This window comes from Tauraco erythrolophus, chromosome 4 (assembly GCF_009769465.1).
Source record: "Tauraco erythrolophus isolate bTauEry1 chromosome 4, bTauEry1.pri, whole genome shotgun sequence".
In the NCBI taxonomy this organism is placed as follows: domain Eukaryota; kingdom Metazoa; phylum Chordata; class Aves; order Musophagiformes; family Musophagidae; genus Tauraco; species Tauraco erythrolophus.
Window position 1 is genome coordinate 17,764,758 of NC_141468.1, and position 19,715 is coordinate 17,784,472.

The window sequence follows — 19,715 nt, forward strand, 5'->3', positions numbered from 1 at the left end:
GATCAGGTTAGGGAGGCTCCTGTCGGAATCTTAGGGGCTCTGTGCAGGTTATAGCGGTTAGATTCATGTCTGTGATGTGAAAACACTTCTAGGAATTGTATCTCAAAAACCTTTAGTTACAAGGTTTATCCTTTCTTTATCCGTGTTTATTGATTTACTTAAGTCCTGTCAATGAAGAGGTTGACAGTCTTTGAGTCATTCAAAAGTTTCTAGTCTCAAATTGCAGATTTTAGGGCTCCTTAATGATGATCTTTCAGCAGACTGTCAAAAAGCTTTTCAGTAGGCTATACTCAAATATGTCTTGATACGTTCAATGTGTAGGACAAAATGAAATGCTCATTTCAATAACAACTCATTCATTTTTGTTTTGTTTTCTGAGTATCTTGAAAAAAACTGCTAAAACAAGAACAAAATTATCACATTGATACTTTATGGTCAGTCATTTATATCTGTGATGTATATGAACCAAAGTCGAAAGTTGTTCATTTTTTTTTAAATTAAAATATTTTCAGCTTGACGAGAGCTAAGGCTCTTCCTGTAAACACCAAGAAAGCAAAGGCATTTTGCAGAAAGCTCAGAGAGAGAAGAGATGAAGAGAGAGCTGAACTGAGGTGAAGTAGGATCTGGATAATGCAAAAATGATACAACTCTGATGGAATTGTCGCTTGCTGTTGTCACTTTTTTTCAGGAAACAGTGCATTTTTATGTTACTGAATTTCTTCTCCAAATTTTTGTGGATTCTGATTGGCTTTGGGAGGTGAGGTTTATAAAGTTTAGATCATAAAGATACAGGGTGTGGACCACTCTTTATATTGAAATGTGAGGTCTTCTGCCAGTCTGTCTTCATCCACAAATAACTGACCTGTTTGTGTGAACATAGTCATTTTCTTTCATGGCATCTGTTTAAGATAATTTTTTACGGGCTGTCTCGTATCTCGCATTGCTGGTATTGGCAGTCTACTTAATTATACTTCATTGTAGCATGTGGCTTAAACTCATACTTTTCTTTTACAGTTTGGAAGAACAGAAGTAATTGATAATACTTTAAATCCGGATTTTGTAAGAAAGTTTATAATGGACTACTTCTTTGAAGAAAGAGAAAATCTGCGATTTGATTTGTAAGTTAACAATCTTTGACTTTTAATATTGCAGCCTCTGTAAACATAAAGTTTTGTCCACCATAAAATTAACTTGAAAAGAGATAGTGTCTGTTGACATGGAATACATTAGTAAACATGATTGATTTAGCGTTGCTTCGTCAGTAGTAAATGTGTAACATAATAATGATCAGGTTTTAAGAAACTGGCAGGTGTTAACTAATCGAAGTACGATCATCCTCAGACATTACTTCTAGAAAATAGTTGGAAAGCTAAGGATACCAAAATGTTAAAATATTCTTGCAGAATGGCCAATAAAACAGGTATGGACATACTGTCCCAAAATAAAATATTATATAAGTAATACAGCACCAAAGTTTTCTTTACTAAAATAAATGCAAGTAGGCATCTAAGTATACTAAATTTTAATATTTTAAAATGAAAGCAGTTGTTCTAGAAGTAGATGGTTTTTGACATTGTTCCAGATGTACTTATTTCTTTCCACTGATGGAATTGATGTGATTTTCACTTTATTCTTTGGAAAATAGAATTGAGAGTCCAGTCATTAGGTTACATTGTATGTCACCTGTTACATTTCACCCCATTCTCACTTTTTCAGTCTTTGTGATAATCAAGCTTGCCTTTTTTTTTTAAATTTTCATCCTCTTTTTTATTAGCGATTCTTCCTAACCTTGCCCTGGGAGACAGCACTTGAGTGATCCTTGTAGAAAATTAAGGGAAAGCCATTCAATCAGTTTTGCAGTACAGTATGCATAGTGGCCACAATTTTTCTTTACATGTCCTTTTTAGTTGAAGATCCCTTTCCCTATGTCTTTTCGTTTCCTTTGTAAGATGTACTTTAGCTTGAGCTTTGTCAGTTCTTATTTTGTGTTCCTAAGATTTCTGCCTTCATGTGTACTTTAGTTTATTTGTTCTTGAGAAAGATTTAGGAGAATCATCTGTTAAGTTACAGAACAAATATATCAAGAAAGATACAGTGTAGTCCGCGTTCCTATACTTTCTGATCCTAAAGATTGAGGTCTCCTGCTATGGTTTATGGAATTGCGACAAATCTTACTCAGCTGTTGATTACAGCAGTAGTAAGTTATCGCTTCCCAATTTAAAGTTACGATGCAAGTTTGCCTTGCTATAGAAATTGCATTTATTGCGTTTCTGTCTTGTAGACAGCAAAACAGATGAAGAAAGACTTCATAATTTGCCTAAAATCTCCTAGCAAGTTCATGGTAAAGCCATTTTAAAATTTTCTAGGCTTTAGTCAATGTGCCATTTACTTAAACAAGTAGTTGCTTCAAAGTGACTCTGACGATCTCTTCCCCCCGCTACCCCCGCCACGAGTTTCTGGAATGCAAATCAGTTTGTACATTAAGCAGGTGTCATGGTTCAGCCCAGCCTGCAGCTCAGGTGCCATGCAGCTGCTCGCTCACTCCTGCCTCTCTGTGAGGTGGAGAGGAGAAAGGTGTAACCAAAGGCCTGAGGGTCGGGATAAGAACAGGGAGGGATCACCCACCGACCATGGCCCCGGGCAAAACAGACTGTGCTTGGGGAAGAATCAATGTAATTTGTTAACGGTTCATTCAGAGAGGATAACAAGAAGCAAAGCCGGATCTTAAAAACACCTTCCCCACACCCCTCCCTTCTTTCCGGCTCAGCCTCCTCCTCCAGCAGCACAGAGGGATGGGGAATGGGGGGATTGCAGGTCAGTTTGTCACACATTCTTTCTGCTACTCCTTTCCTAAAGGAAGAGGACTCCTTACACCATTTTCCCCTGCTCCAATGGATCCCCTCCTCACTGGACAGGCCATGGACTTCTTCAACATGAGTCCTTCCCGCAGGACGCAATCCTTGCCGATCAGATTGCTCCAGCATAGGCTTTTCCCATAGAGCCACGGCCTCTTGGGGAGCTGCCACCCACTCTGGTGTGGGGTTCTCCATAGGCTTCATATGCCTCTCTGCATCATCCTGTGGTCTCCGTTTGCTGCTGGAGACTTTCTCTATGACCTCCTTCAGGCATGGGCATCTCTGCTCCTGTGTAGGGTTCTCCATGGGCTCCAGGTGGATCTGTGCTCCACTGTTAATCTCCACAGGTGGCAGGGGGCCGCCTGATGTCTCTCCATGGGCTGCAAGGGAATCTCGGCTCTGGCACCTCCTCCCGCTCCATCTTCATTGACCTGGTGTCTGTGTGGCCGTTTCTCTCTGGTCTTAGTCCTGTCTCCACTGCAGCTGTGCTGGGCCCAGCCAGCCTGATGAACCTCAGCAGTCCCAGCAGGACGAACTCTGCCCAGCAGGCACCCCGGGAGCGGGGCACTTTGGAGTTCTCCAAGCTGCACTGCTGCAGCCATCTCGAGTCAGGTAGTGGTGGCCCAGCATGGGCAGCTGCCCACCTGGGAGGCTGCGGGCCAGCCCCCGCCTTCCCCCTCTCTTCACTGTAGGTCCAGCCCCACTTTGAGCTTCTTTGTCCCAGACTTAAGTAGGGCATTCACAGAGGCACTGATGGCTCAGCCCAGGCCTGAGGGGATGAGGGTTCTGACCTGGACAGAGGTCAGTCCGACTGGTTTTGGAGCCCGGGAAGCTTTTCACAGCTACTTAGAGGGGCTATCTCTGCAGCCCCTCCCGTGCTACCAAACCCCATCACGTAAACCCAGAACTGCAGGACATAAAATAAATAAGGCAGTGATCACTGATGATGATTTTTCCCACAGCAGTGGAAGAAAATGTATGATGCCTGATATATGTATGTTAGCAACATTAATAAAGTTACGTGTAGATTTGCTGATTTTGTTTTAAACTGCCAGCAGGGTGTACTGAAATGCTCTTGAACGGCAGCATTTCCTATATTGTGGAAACAAAAAAACCCTATGTCTAATTTTAATTTAGCTGTAAATGTCCTTTTATAGCATGTCAGAATGCTTCCTAAGTTAACAAGAAGTGTTGGAGGGATGATTGAGGAATAGAGTTCCATTGTGTTCATTACACAGACAGCAGCTAGCTGTTGCCATCTAGACTTCAACTATTTCAAGAAGTGAAAGGAAATGCTCAATTTCAACATAGATTACAGGATGCTTGTAGACGGCTAGGTACGAATTCTGTCATCTTTGCCGTGGAAGCCTGGTGCAGATTTTATTTTTTTATTTTAGAAATTGGGTTTAATGTCATTAAATCTGCTGAGTATAACTGTTGCCTGCTATTTAAAATAACTTTAAGTAAGAGCTAGTCATTTTGGGAAATGAAGGATTCTCCTCCAAATGTAGGTAAAGCATTGCTGAAATAAAGACACAGTTGGGGCTATGCAGGAATCTTGATTTGGTTGCATCTTGCTCCTGGTAGGATGCGTGTGTGTTATGGGGAGGAGGCAGTGTAACAGAAGAGAAGGACAGAAGAAATGAACCAAGAAAAAGCAAGCTAGACTCAGTCTAGGCAAAGACAGGAAAGTCTGTGAAGAACTTCTGGATAAACGCTATCTGAAAAGGACTTGGATGTGGAAGGACAAACACAGTCTTCTGTTTGATTCTTCACATACTCGGAGAAATGCAGAAAAATTCTGATTTTTCATTTACAAAAAGCTGTAAATATCAAACATACTCTGTACTTATCAGAAAGGCCTGACTGCTTTCTGCTGCTGTTCTGGATTACCTGGTCACAAGTCTATTCTGAACTCAAAGCTGAATAACTGTTTTTAATGTTTGCCTGCAAGTGACCATATAGCCACAGTCTGTGTATTTACTTTAGAGCCCTTTATCAGTGATAGATGAGAAACTAAATATTGTAGAACCCGGAGTTAAAAATGTGAATCTCACATAGCTACTCATGGATTAAAACTCCGATTTAGGTAAGGAAAGAAGCATCTTTAGAAAACTTCCTCTTTTAAATTCCTCAGCAAAATTGTATGTAACTGTTGGCCAAAGTGTTATTTTTCAAAGAAAGAAACTCCTCATATGATTCATATTTTTTGCAACAAAAAGAAAGTGGCAAGTATATCTCTGATTTTTGGTGTTCTGATCCCTCTCCTAAACTGTATAGCCGCCAATATCTCAGGCCTCTTTCTGTTCTTATTTGATGATTTGTTACTGATTTTGCCAGAGGAGTAGTTCTTTGCTTTAGTCATGTAGCTGGCCCTCAGCATGCAATTACTTTTTTTTTTTTTAACTCATGTTAGTGATTTTTACAGTCATTCCTTTGTTTGCAGATATATTTCTAAAACTTTGACTGTACTGCACCACATCCAGCTATATTTTGGTATTTCCATCCTCCTGACTAGTGATCTGGTCCATAATGCATCCCAACAACCGGTTGTGGCAGCAAAACCAAAGGGATAGCATACCACCCAGTGGGGATGGAAACGTGCAGGAGAGGGAGATGGGCATAGGGGATACTTTTTCACTTGAGTTACTGGTATTGAATCTGAATGTAGGACTTGATAAAAATATTACTATGGATTATCTGATAAAGATGGAAGACCATGAAAGAGTATTAAGATTAGTAATACCCCAATAATGTTGGTTTTTTTTTTTTAGTTTATCTTAAATTCAGAGTAATTTTTTTGAAATGTGTCTTGATCATGGAAGGGAAACAACGGCATTTTCTAGCTGAAGGAAGAACAAGATTATGATAAGCTGAAAAGAACAAGTCAAACTCTTGCTAAAAGGAATTTAATATATTGTCAGTTACTACTATTTAATTACTCAAATTACTGAAATAATACCTAATAAAATAATTCACAAGTTTGTTTTCTAAGATTATTTTTAAATTTTTGTTCTGGTTTTTGGCAGCTTTCATTGTTCAAACAAGAATGTCAGAATAATTTCTCCTAGTAGCCTACACTTTATTGAAAACTAATTTCATTTCAAATAGCTAGCAAACCATAATCCTATAGTCTCTGATGATTCAAAATGCCTTCCTTACTGGTGAGACTTCCATTTGTGTATCTATTTGTGTAAAATTCACACATTGAAATAGGTGAAAGAATTGTTTGATTTTGGGTTTTCTTTTTTTACATTGTCCTCAGATCAGTCATCTGGCAACTCTGATATATTTTTTTTTTTTTAAGCTATGATGTTGACTCGAAGAGTCCTAACCTATCAAAACATGTAAGTTTTTCCTTGCTATTGTACTTTCTTGTGCTGAAATGCTTATGCTTTCCTAAATATGTTTGTTTTCTTTTGAATGTAAGTAATACTAGATACATAGAGACAAATACAGCAATTGAGCTGTGGTTAGTAACATATATAATGCTCGTGAGTATAATTTTAATGGGACATTCCTCCTGTAAAGAGCATATTTAAGCACACATGTATACCTTTTCAAATGCGTGATATGCTGCATTTTGTTGATACTTCTGTGGGTCTTAAAAATTGTAAACATGTTTTGATTGTGTCCCAAATGATATTAGTAGAAATCTTTTATGCTTATGTAATCTCGAAGTGGAAGGTTTAAATAGTAATTTTAAATTTCAGAGATGCGAGAGTAGAATTCAGAGGCTTCTGAGTGATTTTTTTTTTTTTTTTTTTTTTTAATATGTACACTAAGACTTTGGTAAGAGAACCATTAAGAATCTGAAGCAAAAGAAAAGAGAATAGTGGAAGGAATGTTGTGTGTGTGCTTCACAGTGAAAGGATAAGGCTTTTAGCCATTGGTCTCCAGTTAGATCCTCCCTGTAAAGATTTAAAGCCCCTGGCAAACTATTTTCCATCTCTGTCATCATGGAAAGGTGGTCTGAATAACTGCAGTGCTAGCTAGGAGGATGCAGAAAATAGAAATCTTCCCTACACTGTCTTCAACAAGGATAAAGCCTCATCCTGGGCTTCTGCCCAAGATTGTTTGCACTTCTGTAGTAACTAGTTTATCTGAATTCTTTTCTTTTTTTCCCTAAAACATACTTCTTTGTACAAACACCTCATAATTAAGTTTTAAGAAAAAAGTCACAAGATAAGTTAGTCATTATGGAAGCGCAAAGAAAATATGTGCAAATGTATAGCCTAGATTTCATTGTTTAATTACTGAAACAGCAATTGAAGATTTGAGTATCTTGCTGAGCCCATGGGAAAACACCCAAAACAATGAGAAAACAAACCAGTGTTCTTCTGAAGACTCTTCAAGTAGATCTTGAATTACATATGTGTCTGTTACATTCTAATTACAGGCTGAGCATACTCGGACACATTAGGTCCTGTTTTTTCAACAGTGCTAATTTCCTGGGATCTTCAAGTGTGGAGGGAAACTTTATTCTTTAGATATTAGCATTAATATCAGAAATACCTATTTCCCTCCATTGTCTTTAAGAGGAACTCTGTACATGTTGGTGTAGACTTGGTATCTGTGCTGAAGACATCCAAACTATGCCATATATTATTATGCACACAAAGAAGACAATGGCTCTGAGAACCCTGTGATAGATGATAGCTAGAAATGTTGTTTCTTGACCACAGCAATTCATTTCCATCATTTCTTGAGTGCTCAAGGTTGGTCTGCCTTGTTGTTCCTTTTGCTGCCAGCTTCCTGTCTCTTGCCCATAGCTCTTAAGAATTTGGGCAGCGAGTAGGTAGGAAGTGAGCAAAGCTTTGCTCATATCCATGCACTGGGAGCTGAGTGTTTCTGAAAAATGTCAGGCCAGTGGTATTTGCATAGCTAGACTACTCATGTGTTGTAGTCACCTCATGTGGAATAAGATCTTTCCTGCTCCTAAAAATAGCTGTTCACCCATTCCTTTAGAAGTAGTGGGCAGTGTCATTTAATAGTTGAACAGTTTGAGGGATGAAAAAAGAGTCAACTTGGAGTATTTCAATTTCAGTGACTCAGTTTTGGTGAAATGAGAAGCAACTGAAGCAAGTTTTATAATGGATGTATGAAGTAACCAGACTAGACAGTGCTGCCCATTGTGGCTGTCTGTAATAATGTTTATGAAACTGACTACCTGAAATTAGACTTTTGTGGTCATGGTGGCTTCCTGATTTAAGAAAAAATGAACAGGGTAATGAACAGTTGTCATTAATAACAGACTATGCAACTAATAAGAATTAATCATAGAAACTGCATTTAAAAAAAATAAAAGAAGAAAATTGTGGAATACATGGTTTCAGTGTAGCAAATGGTGTTATTTTAGAGCATGTTATGCCTGATGTTTCTAAAAATGAATGAGGAACTGAGTATTTTCAGATGAATTTTAGCCATTTTAAAAGACTCAGTCTTTATGGAAACAGTGTCGCAGTGTCAAATCAGTTAAAGGACATAGTTCTAAAATTTATTCCTTGCAGGGTTATTTTCCTCTTCAGTGGGATTAGTTCTTGGATGCAGTTCACTGTATGGGCCTGTAGCTAACACAGCTCAGAGACGGGAATGAGTGGCCTGGGCTGAGGGAAGAGTCAGAGCCACTTGTACAGACATTCCCTACGATACAGAGTACCATAAAGTTATAGGAATTACAGTGTCACAGTTCTCATTACTGTTTGTGAACAAATCTCACAAGCTGCTGTTACCATTACTGCCAGTGATGCTGGGAAGAACAGAGCTAGCAAGCTCTTCTCACTTGCAAGATAAAAGAGTTGGACTGCAGCATAAATTTTTTTTCAATATACATACAACAGTTTGAAAATCCATTCATATTTTTATGCTGCTTATGTAACAGGGAGATACAATATGAAAATGAGCTGATTTTTAGTGGTATAGTTAAATTATAAAACACAAAAATAGACTGTCATTAAAGCAATGCTTGTGTATAGCTGTCAATCCAGGATGCTCGTACAGATCCTGCACAGGCTTGAATTTTTGCCAACGTAATTAACTTCCAAGAAATTAATAGAATCGGTGTAGAATCTCTTCATAAAAGAGAAAATTATTAAAATTACCTCCAGTTAAAGGAGGTAAAGAAACAGTCATGTTTCTAATGATTTTAAATTTTTTCCATCTTAGTTTCATTTTTGTTGATGAAAAAGGTAATATAAAAACAGTAAGTGAAGTGCATTAGAATTACTTCTGTAAATGTAACCCAGTGTTATGTTAAACATGTAATAATGAGTCTGATTTATGATTCATTATTGTGTAATTATTATTAAGATGTGATGTTCACCAGAGTTTTTATGTTACTGCTTTTCAGGATTTTTTGGGACAAATGTTTTGCACACTGGGAGAAATAGTTGGATCACAGGGGAGCCGACTGGAAAAATCAATTGTGTAAGTATGGCATGCTTGAATGTTGGATGAATACAGGCTGCTTCATGAGGTGAGAGTTGTGGGATTTTTCGCTGTGAGATGTCTTGATTTACGGAATTGACAGACATGGCTGCTAAGTGAGAATAAATTGTTAGGGACAATAGAATTCTTTCTTTATAGACTAGGATAATTTAAGTTTCAGTTTGGACAATTAGCAAAGGAATTGACTCATCCAAAATTTTTGTCAACTTCATTACAATCTTACATTAGAAATGGTTTGAGTACACTAATCTTAAAAATGTTTTTCTTTCTAGTTCGCAAATTAACACATCATGAATCTTTATTGCATTTTGTTCAAGCATCAAGGAAGAAAACTCTCACTGTTTCAAATCCAAACATTCCTAGTTGGATTTTTATTATTCCCAGTAATACAATTCCCAAACAATGAAGCAATCTGTAGTATCACATATTTTCTATTTATCCTACTAAATTTATCAAAAACTTTCTAATGATCAGTGGATTTTTCTCCCACTGAGAGGATTTTGACTTTTGCGAACTATTGTTCTTAGGGCTGTACAGATATTTAAAAACAGAAATTATTTGAACAATCTTCATTTTCTATTCCTAAATAATGTTTGAGTAACTGAAAATATTTTACAATTTTCATTTAAAAGTGTGTTACGAATTCACATATGACATTAAAAGCAAACATTTAAAGGTATAGCTGGACATTTCATATAATGGTAATATAATGGTAATATCTTTTGATTTGGAATTTTTGTGGGATTTTTATTGTTTGTTTGGATTTTTTTTAATAGCAGTTGCACTGCAGCGAGTGATCATGAATTTGTTACTGTGTCTGATGGAGCATTCTTCTTGTCCCATTTTACTGGTTTCATTATGAATAGTATGCCAGGTTTACTTCATTTACTTTTCTTCATCACTGATTTCCTAATACGGGCAAATAAAGTTTTCAGGCTTAGCAAGCCTTGTATTATTCTGGGCCAAACTTTGGTGAAAGCATCACACAGGGCATGTATTCTGACTTTGTATTCAAATAACAAGAACCAGGATCTGAATGAACTAAAATGATTTGCAAAATTCAGAATGTTCTTAGATATTGTTTTCGTATAGTTGCAAATACAAGAAAACTTCCTAATTGAGTTATATTAATGATGCACTATTAATCTGATGTAAAATTCTTAAGAAATATGTTTCTAGCCATACATTTTCTTCTATGTGTATATTTGATGTAATTAACCATTTCTGTTGACTCAGGTGACCCTTTTATGTCCATCTTTAGTGTTTATATGGTTTATACGCTACTTATCTTTTCATGTACGTATCTTGTATTCTGTACCTGTCAACTTCAAACTCAAACATAGCTTTGAATAGCTATAGTAATAGCTTTGAATTCCTTTGAAAAATCTCAGTAGTTGGTATTTTGTTATCAGTGTCCAAAATATACCAGTGGTAGCTTTTTTCCCTAGATTTTATTAGAGATTTTTTCTTGTTTATGTAAACAACTAAATGTAATTGCAAAAATAATGAAAAAAAAACATTTCTCTAGTTTGTATCAAATAGCAGGGTGATGTTCTATGGAGGTGGCCCTAAACTTTTCATCTTGATGAAAACAGTGACCAGCTTCAAGGAGACCCACCTGTGATAGCTATCATTTTCTCTTCTGAGAACTTGGAAGTGTTGAATTGTTGTGTTAAAAAATCTTCTCTATACTTGAATCCAATTAAATACTTAAATTTTTACAATTCCAACCCAAGCATAAGCTTGGAAAAGCATGTGAAGTTTCCTGTTTCTATGCCAAAAATGATTTCAGGTTGTCTCTAGAACTATTTCTTGATGAAATAGCAGTTCAGAACAGACTATTTAAATGGATAAAACAAAAGAGAATTTACATAGTTTTCCTTTAAATTAATCTAAGGGTCCTTATGAAATCATAAAAACTTTAAAGTAAAGTAGAAGAAATATTTCCATTACAAAAACTATGGTAAACTTTCTTTAATTATATTTTAAGTTTGTAAAATATTTTAATGGGATTTAATCTACTTAGATTTCTGAGACATACATACCTGAAACAAATCCTTTTGAATCATAAATGTCAGGGGTTGGCTAGCATTGCTTTGTGGGGAGGCATTCCTGTAATTATGCCCTTCCAGTCCATTAACCTTGACTAAATTCTGTCGGTAAAAGTCTTATTTCCAATCATTTGGGTTTTGTACAAAGGCAAATTTCAGCTATTCAGCAGGACTTATTTATCATACAGTTCACGCTGAAAGATCGAGTAACATGAAAAAACTTGAAAAGTCTTTGCAAAACATGTTCACTTAATGTTTTAGCAAAATAATCCTTTGATTTAGTTTCCCTAATTTACAGCGAACTGCAGATGATTCACATTGGTTTATAACAAATGTAAGCTGTTAGTTCTCTTCTGAATTCTCGGAGTGCTGTGATCATTACTGCTGCAACATCCTTTAACAATATGATTCATATTCCCTTGAATATTCAGAATTGACGTCGGTAATAAATGCGTTTTTGCTGAATTTTGAGGGGTTCCAAGTATAGTTCAGTCACCTGATCACTGTATTTACGGACTCAGTCTTTATGACAAGTCCCTAGTAATCCTCCCTGAACCCCACCCTGCAACCTCCCCTACCTTCCTCACCCTTTCTCCCCAAGGAAGGACTACACCAGTACTTTTTACACTGTTTATTTTTAAATGAAGGGCTTAATTGTCCTATACATGGACATTTCTATTAATACCAATACATGTTCCTTGTTATTTCCCTTCTCTGTATCAGTGCAACTGTGCTTACTGGGAACTACTTCATTTAAGGGTAAATAAATTCTTCAGCTCCATGGGTGAGGGAAGTTTCAGTATCTGCAGCGTAACTCAAGAAAACTCTTACATACTATCTAAAATTAAAAATGCACCTATGCACACAGTAACGTTAGAATTAATACTACTTCTCTATATCACTTCCTTGAATAACTTGAAAAACTACCCAGAAAAAGGTACTTTAAAGCTGCATCACTTTCTGTTGCAATCTAGGTTTGGAGATGAACCTTTTAAAATGTCCTTCAATTTCAGTAGCTAATCACAAGCTGTCTGCAATAAAATATTGTATAAAACTGAACACAAAAAAAAAAGTAAAAAAACCCAAAAAACTTCCCAAACCCCCCAAAACAACCCTAAAACCCCTGAAATTGACTGCATCACTATTACAACTGTTAAATTACTGTTTAATAGATTATGACTACTGTGGAACAGTAGGAAACTGCGAATTGTATTCTAGCTCCTGAAAAAAAACCCGCCTAAATGAACAATAAAGAATCATCTATTCAGATTATCAGATTTCTAATACAATCATACAAAATCATAGAATCATAGAATGGTTAGGGTTGGAAGGGACCTTAAAGATCATCTAGTTCCAACCCCCCTGCCATGGGCAGGGAAACCCTCCACTACACCAGGTTGTCCAAAGCCTCATTCAACCTGGCCTTGAACACTGCCAGGGATGGGGCATCCACAACTTCTCTGGGCAACCTGTTCCACTGCCTCACCACTCTAAGAGTGAAAAATTTCTTTCTTATATCTAACCTAAATCTGCCCTCTTTCAGTTTAAATCCATTGCCCCTTGTCCTATCACTACACACCCTTGTAAAAAGTCCCTCTCCAAAATCGTTAACGTCAGCAAACATTGTGGTTATTAGACAGCAATGGTTTGGAATCATAGAATCATAGAATGGTTAGGGCTGGAAGGGACCTTCAAAGGTCATCTAGTCCAACCCCCCTGCAAGGAACAGGGATATGTCCAGCTAGATCAGGTCGCTCAGGGCCTCGTCCAACCTGGCCTTGAACATCTCCAGGGATGGAGCATCCACCACCTCTCTGGGCAACCTGTTCCAGTGTTCTACAACTCTCATGGTAAAAAATTTTTTCCTAATATCCAATCTGAATCTACCTCCCTCTATTTTAAAACCATTACCCCTTGTCCTATCACAACAGGCCCTCCTGAACAGCCTCTCCCCATCTTTCTTGTAGGCCCCCTTGAGGTACTGGAAGACCGCTATAAGGTCACCCCGGAGCCTCCTCTTCTCCAGGCTGAACAGCCCCAACTCTTTCAGCCTGTCCTCATAGGAAAGGTGCTCCAGCCCTCTTATCATCTTCGTGGCCCTCCTCTGGACCTTCTCCAACTGGTCCATGTCCTTCTTATGTTGGGGACTCCAGAACTGGACTCAGTACTCCAGTTGAGATCTCACGAGGGCAGAGTAGAGGGGGAGAATCACCTCTCTTGACCTGCTGGCCACTCTCCTCTTGATGCAGCCCAGGATGCGGTTGGCCTTCTGGGCTGGAAGAGCACATTGCCGGCTCATATTGAGCTTCTCGTCCACCAGTACTCCCAAGTCCTTCTCCTCAGGGCTGCTCTCGATCCATTCACCACCCAGTCTGTATTTGTGCATGGGATTGCCACGACCCAGATGTAGGACCTTGCATTTGGCCTGGTTGAACTTCATGATGTTGACACGGGCCCACCTCTCCAGCCTGTCGAGGTCCCTCTGGATGGCATCCCTCCCTTCCAGCGTGTCGACGGCACCACACAGCTTGGTGTCATCGGCGAACTTGCTGAGGGTGCACTCCATGCCACTGTGCACGTCACCGACAAAGATGTTGAAGAGGGCCGGGCCCAACACAGACCCCTGAGGGATGCCACTCGTGAGCGGTCTCCACTTGGACATCAAGCCGTTGACCACTACTCTCTGAGTGCAGCCATTGAGCCAATTCCTTATCCACCGAGTGGTCCATCCATCAAACCCATGCCTCTCTAGTTTAGAGAGAAGAATGTCGTGCGGGACAGTGTCAAAAGCTTTGCACAAGTCCAGGTAGATGATATCTGTTGGTCGACCCTTGTCGAGGAATTCTCCTCTTAATCCCATTCTGGATATTAAACGTTTAAAAACCTGTCCAGGAAATAGGACAAGTATAATAAGTGGTATAATAGAAGAGGTGTGTTAGGTTATGTGATTAAAAAGCTTGTCTGCAAAGAGAAGAGAAGAGAGACACAATGGCAGGTGGGGGAGCCCAAATAATACCTTGCCCTGGCTACTTCCAGATCCATTGCAGGAGAGCCACGAGCCCATCAAAGTCTCATCTTTACACCAACAAAGGAGCGTAGAGGTACAAGGCAGGTGAGGGAACTCCAGTAACCCAATTAGAGAAACACCTGCCCAGCTCGTACCAGGGCTGTCCCAGGAGAGCCTCAGCACCGTGGGATGGGGACACACACTCTCTACTTGTTCTGGACATGTATTTAGTTGTTGATGGAGAGCAGGTTGGTTGCATAGTTTGACTGTCTACTTGAGCACACAAATGTGTCCTGTTGACCCAGGCAAGAGGTTGGCCCTATTTGGTTTACTTGTACTAAAACAAAATTTGACTAACTTTTCACTGTCTGGGCCTAACTCGTGCTGACTGCCACAGCGAATTGCACTGTTGCAACTCCAGTGATTGTTTTGACTGGTTGTCTGTTGACAGTACTGGAAGTGGTGACTTAGTCAGAGAAGAGTGCTGACTTTGAAGACACCTGTATTTAGTAAGACAAATCTTACTGACTTTCTGAAGGTCTTTGTAGTTCTTTCTGTCTTCAAAGTGGTAAATTATTCAACACACTACACATTTTCTTTCTGAGAAAATTCCTGAAATTTATTTTAAACATGTAGATTAAAAATCATCCATTCAGCAGTTGGTCATCACTTCGTACAAGTTAAGTGAAGTCTGAAGTGTGTAACAGATGAAGTTTAAAGTTTGAAGGTAGCTATGAGAAAGAAAAAGATCCTTATCCAAGTGATAGAGGAACCAACGAGGAGAGGTGCCATGTTAGACCTCGTTCTCGTCAATAGGGAAGGGCTGGTAGGTAATGTTGAACTCGTGGATAGCCTTGGCTGCAGTGACCATGAAATGGTGGAGTTTGAGATCCTAATGGCAGCTAAGAGGGGGAAGCTCAGCAAGCTTGAAACCCTCGATTTCAGAAGAGCTGACTTTCGCCACTCCGGGAACCTCCTTGGTAGTGTGCCATGAGATAAAGCCCTGGAGGGACTGGGAGCCCAAGATTGCTGGTTGGCTTTCAAGGATCATTTCCTCCAAGTTCAAAGGCATTGCATCCCTAAAAGGAAGAAATCAGGCAAAAACACCAGAGGACTTATATGGATAAACAAAGAACTCCTGGCTAAAATCAAATACAAAAGGGGATTACACAAAGTATGGAAGCAGGGACTGGTAACCTGGGATGAGTACAAGAAAGTTGCTCGTGTACTCAGAGACCAGGTTAGAAAAACTAAGGCCCTGACAGAGTCAAATCTGGCCAGCGATATTAGAAATAACAGAAAAGGATTTTATAGGTATGTGAGAGAAGAAAGGAAAACGAGAGAGAATGTGGGGCCTCTCTGGAAGAATATGGTTGACCTGGTTACTGAGAACATGGAGAAGGCTGAAATTTTCAACAACTTTTTGGCCTCAGTCTTCACTGGCAACCGCTCGAACCACACCACCCAAATCACAGAGGATGTTGGCTGGGTCTGGGAGAGTGAAGAGCCACCCAGGGTAGGAGTAGATCAGGTCCAGGAACACCTAGAGAACCTGAAGGTGCACAAGTCCATGGGACCTGATGAGATACATCCACGGGACCTGAAGGAACTGGCGGCTGAAGTTGCTAGGCCACTAGCCATCATATTTGAGAGGTCCTGGCAGTCTGGTGAGGTTCCTACAGATTGGAAAAGGGCAAACATAACCCCCATCTTTAAAAAAGGGACCAAGGGCAACCCGGGAAACTACAGACCAGTCAGCCTTACCTCTGTGCCAGGTAAAATCATGGAACAGATTCTCCTGGCAGCTGTACTAAGGCACATAAAAAATAACCAAGTGGTTGGTGACAGCCAACATGACTTCACTAGGGGCAAGTCGTGCCTGACTAATTTAGTGGCCTTCTACGACAAAGCTACAGCGCTGGTTGACATGGGTAAAGCAACGGATGTCATTTTCCTGGACTTGTGCAAGGCGTTTGACGCTGTCCCACATGACATCCTTGTCTCTAAAATGGAGAGACATGGATTTGACAGATGGACCACTCGGTGGATAAAGAACTGGCTGGATGTCGCACTCAAAGAGTTGTGGTCAATGGTGTGATGTCTACATGGAGACCAGTGTCAAGCGGTGTCCCTCAGGGGTCTGTTTTGGGTCCAGTGCTGTTCAACATCTTTGTCAGCAACATGGATGACGGCATTGAGTGCACCCTCAGTAAGTTTGCCGATGACACCAAGTTGTGTGGTGCCATGGACTCACTTGAGGGAAGAGATGCCATCCAGAGGGATCTTGACAGGCTTGAGAAATGGGCCAGTGCTAACTGTGCGTGAGCTTCAACAAGTCAAAATGCAAGGTCCTTCACCTGGGTCGGGCCAATCCTAGGCACAAATACAAACTGGGCACAGGGTGGGTTGAGAGTAGCCCTGAAGAGAAGAATTTGGGGTGTTTATAGATGAGAAGCTCAACATGAGCCGGCAGTGCACTCGTGCGGCCCAGAAGGCCGACTGCATCCTGGAATGTATCAAGAGAAGTGTGGTCAGCAGATCAAGAGAGGTGATTCTCCCCCTTTACTCTGCTGTTGTGAGACCCCACCTCGAATACTGTGTCCAGTTCTGGTGTCCCCACCATAAGAGAGACATAGATCTGTTGGAGCGTGTTCAGAGGAGGGCCACAAAGATGATCCAGGGGCTGGAGCACCTCTGCTATGAGGACAGGTTGCGGGAGCTGGGATTGTTCAGCCTTGAAAAGAGAAGACTTCGGGGGGACCCAATAGCTGCCTTCCAATACCTGAAGGGAACCTAAAGGAAGGCTGGGGAGGGACTTTTTACAAGAGTGTCCACTGACAGGACATGGGGAAATGGGTTTAAGTTGAAGGACAACAGATTTAGATTAGATCTTAGGAAGAAATTCTTCAGTACGAGGGTGGTAAGACTTTGGAATAAATTGCCCAGAGAAGTGGTGGATGCCCCCTCCCTGGAGGTGTTCAAGGCCAGGCTGGGCAAAGCCTTGAGTAGCCTGGTCTAGTTGAGAGGCGTCCCTGCCCATGACAGGGAGGTTGGATTAGATGATCTCTAAGGTCCCTTCCAGCCTATGCCATTCTATGATTCTATGGAAGAAACGTCCTATAATTGTTTCACAGTTTTGTGGGCCTGTGTAACAAAAGCATTTCCTGGGTAAACAAGCATTTTTCAGGTCTGGCTTTTCCAAGGATACCCTGTTGTATGGCAGTTACTAAATGCACTCAAATCAGTTGTCCCCATGAGAGATTTTGAAATATACCTTCCTTTTTGTATATGTGATGTGGATATTTGTTGGTGTTAATGAGAAAGCATTCATGACTCTTTATCAGTTCTTCCTGGTGTTCAGGTTTTATTTTGTCTTTGGTGCTTTCGACAGCGCTGTGGCTAGACAACTGGGCCTGGTCGATTGTTCACTCTGGACTGGTTGATTGTTCAGTCTGGATACATTGGTTTCTAGGAGATATTTGTTGTCTTATTTTATTCATTAAACCCTTGTATTGCATTTCAGGATTGTTTGCTTATAGATGTGTGTTTAATGTCTCTTAATACTCAAATAACAATAATTCAGTTTACAATATTGCATGCCTTCCGTTCCTAGGGATATTTACTGCTTTGAATTTACCTTTCTTTTTACAAAGACAAGTCCACATTCACAGGACTTCAATGTTGTTTATGATGTCACTTGAGATCAGGGAGCTTTTTCTCTTCACATTATTTTTGAAGTTCATTAAAGTTTTGCCTTTTTTGTTCTCTGCCAGTGGATGTGCAAAGAAGAGAATGACCAGTGCTGTTTTAGTCTCAATCAGCTACTCTACTGAAGTAGCAATTTTTGTACTTAAGCAGCTTGAGAAGCTTGAATTCCATTCTCTGATTGGCATTCAAGTAAGCTCTGACATTCTTTCAAAATGAAAATTATGAAGACTTGAAGTTTAAACTTCAGATCTATCTACTTTGGACATTTACAAAAACCTCGTAAGATTCATGGCTCTGTGGCTTACATGAGCTTGCCAACTCCAAGTCAGATTGTATATCACCAGGGAAAATTCCCTTAGAAAGCCTACAGTGAAAGGGATGTTCTTGTCCTTCGTCAAAATGACAGCAAAGCATTTCAAGCCTAGAGGATCATCATTGCAGTGGTTGAGACATAACTTGCTACTAACCTTCATGGTGAACGCACATTTTTCTTCTTCACCTTCATGACATAGATGTCTTGCAGTTTCACTGGTCTTAAAAGCATCAGTGGATTACACCTCTGACGCATGAACCTAATAGTATTTGGTCTTGGCAAGTATGAGGATGTCTCCTGAACCTCCCTCTCTATGTCTGACACCATGAAGGGCTTTGAATTCAATGCAGTCTATTGCAGAAGACTTGCTTTCAGTGTGGTAGTGTGCTAGCCTGTAATCCCTGTGACGATGCATGGTTTTGTTGAAGAACGTACTTTAGTGTTGCACTTTATTTTACAGGCTGGCCAAGTACAGAGGTGAACATTTGCTCTGGGTAATTTCTCTTGGAAAATAAATCCAGTCATACAAAACAGATGAAGTGGAGAATCTAACATTTTAACAGTAATGTTTACTCTCTTGACCTGTTGGGTTACCAGATTCATTAAATGCCTTCTTAAGACAAGTTTCACGTGTAAGATTTACTCAGTCTGGCCTTGCATGCCACAATTGTATTAGCATGAAAGTATAAGATGCAGATGTATCTGCTTGCAGAAATGACACAACTTTATTTTTCTCTCAAGGGAGTGTCACCTTCCCAGACATTATTCGGATTTAGATATTTGCATGTTCTGTCTTCCTAGAGAGAAGATACTAGCCATGTATATAACTGAGCAATGCTTCTTTCAGGGTCTAAGTGCATTCCTGTAGGGATTCCCTTTAATGAGGAGGCTGATATTGCAAAGCTTAATGAGCATTCTGTGCTAGTTATTCACATCTGAGTGCCATTGCCTGCTAATGAGCCTGTACTGGAGCCAGCTGGCCTATTTTGGGAAGTTCTTTCTTCTGTTGTCTTGCTGTGAGCATAATTGATAGAGAAACACCTGAACCCTGGCATTGAGACTTCCTATGTATCTGTCGTATCTTCTTGTCTGTGGTTGTGACTGCCAGAGGGCTAGGTTCTGTAAATTCAGGGATAAGACTGTACATTTCTGAACGATCTGAAAACTGTTCCATCCTCTGCCTCATTGCAGTTATAGCTTGCAAAACTGGAGGCTCTGTTTAACCTCTCAGATTTGAATTCCCGGGTGAATTGTCATCTTCCTCCAACTTTTTCACCAGCTCTGGAAAGGTCCACTTTTCAGTCTTTGTTAAAGCCCAATTAGTCTTCAGAGTG

General features: G+C 39.9%; 1 protein-coding gene across 1 annotated transcript in view; it reads left to right on the top strand.

Moving 5' to 3' along the window:
* The window catches only part of CPNE8 (copine 8), a 118,967-nt gene that overhangs the window by 38,246 nt on the left and 61,006 nt on the right, over positions 1–19,715 (top strand). The window contains exons 4-6 of the mRNA XM_086609716.1: positions 1,015–1,118; positions 6,163–6,202; positions 9,205–9,281. Coding sequence (XP_086465842.1) covers positions 1,015–1,118; positions 6,163–6,202; positions 9,205–9,281 — 221 coding nt within the window. The remainder of the gene's footprint in view (positions 1–1,014; positions 1,119–6,162; positions 6,203–9,204; positions 9,282–19,715) is intronic.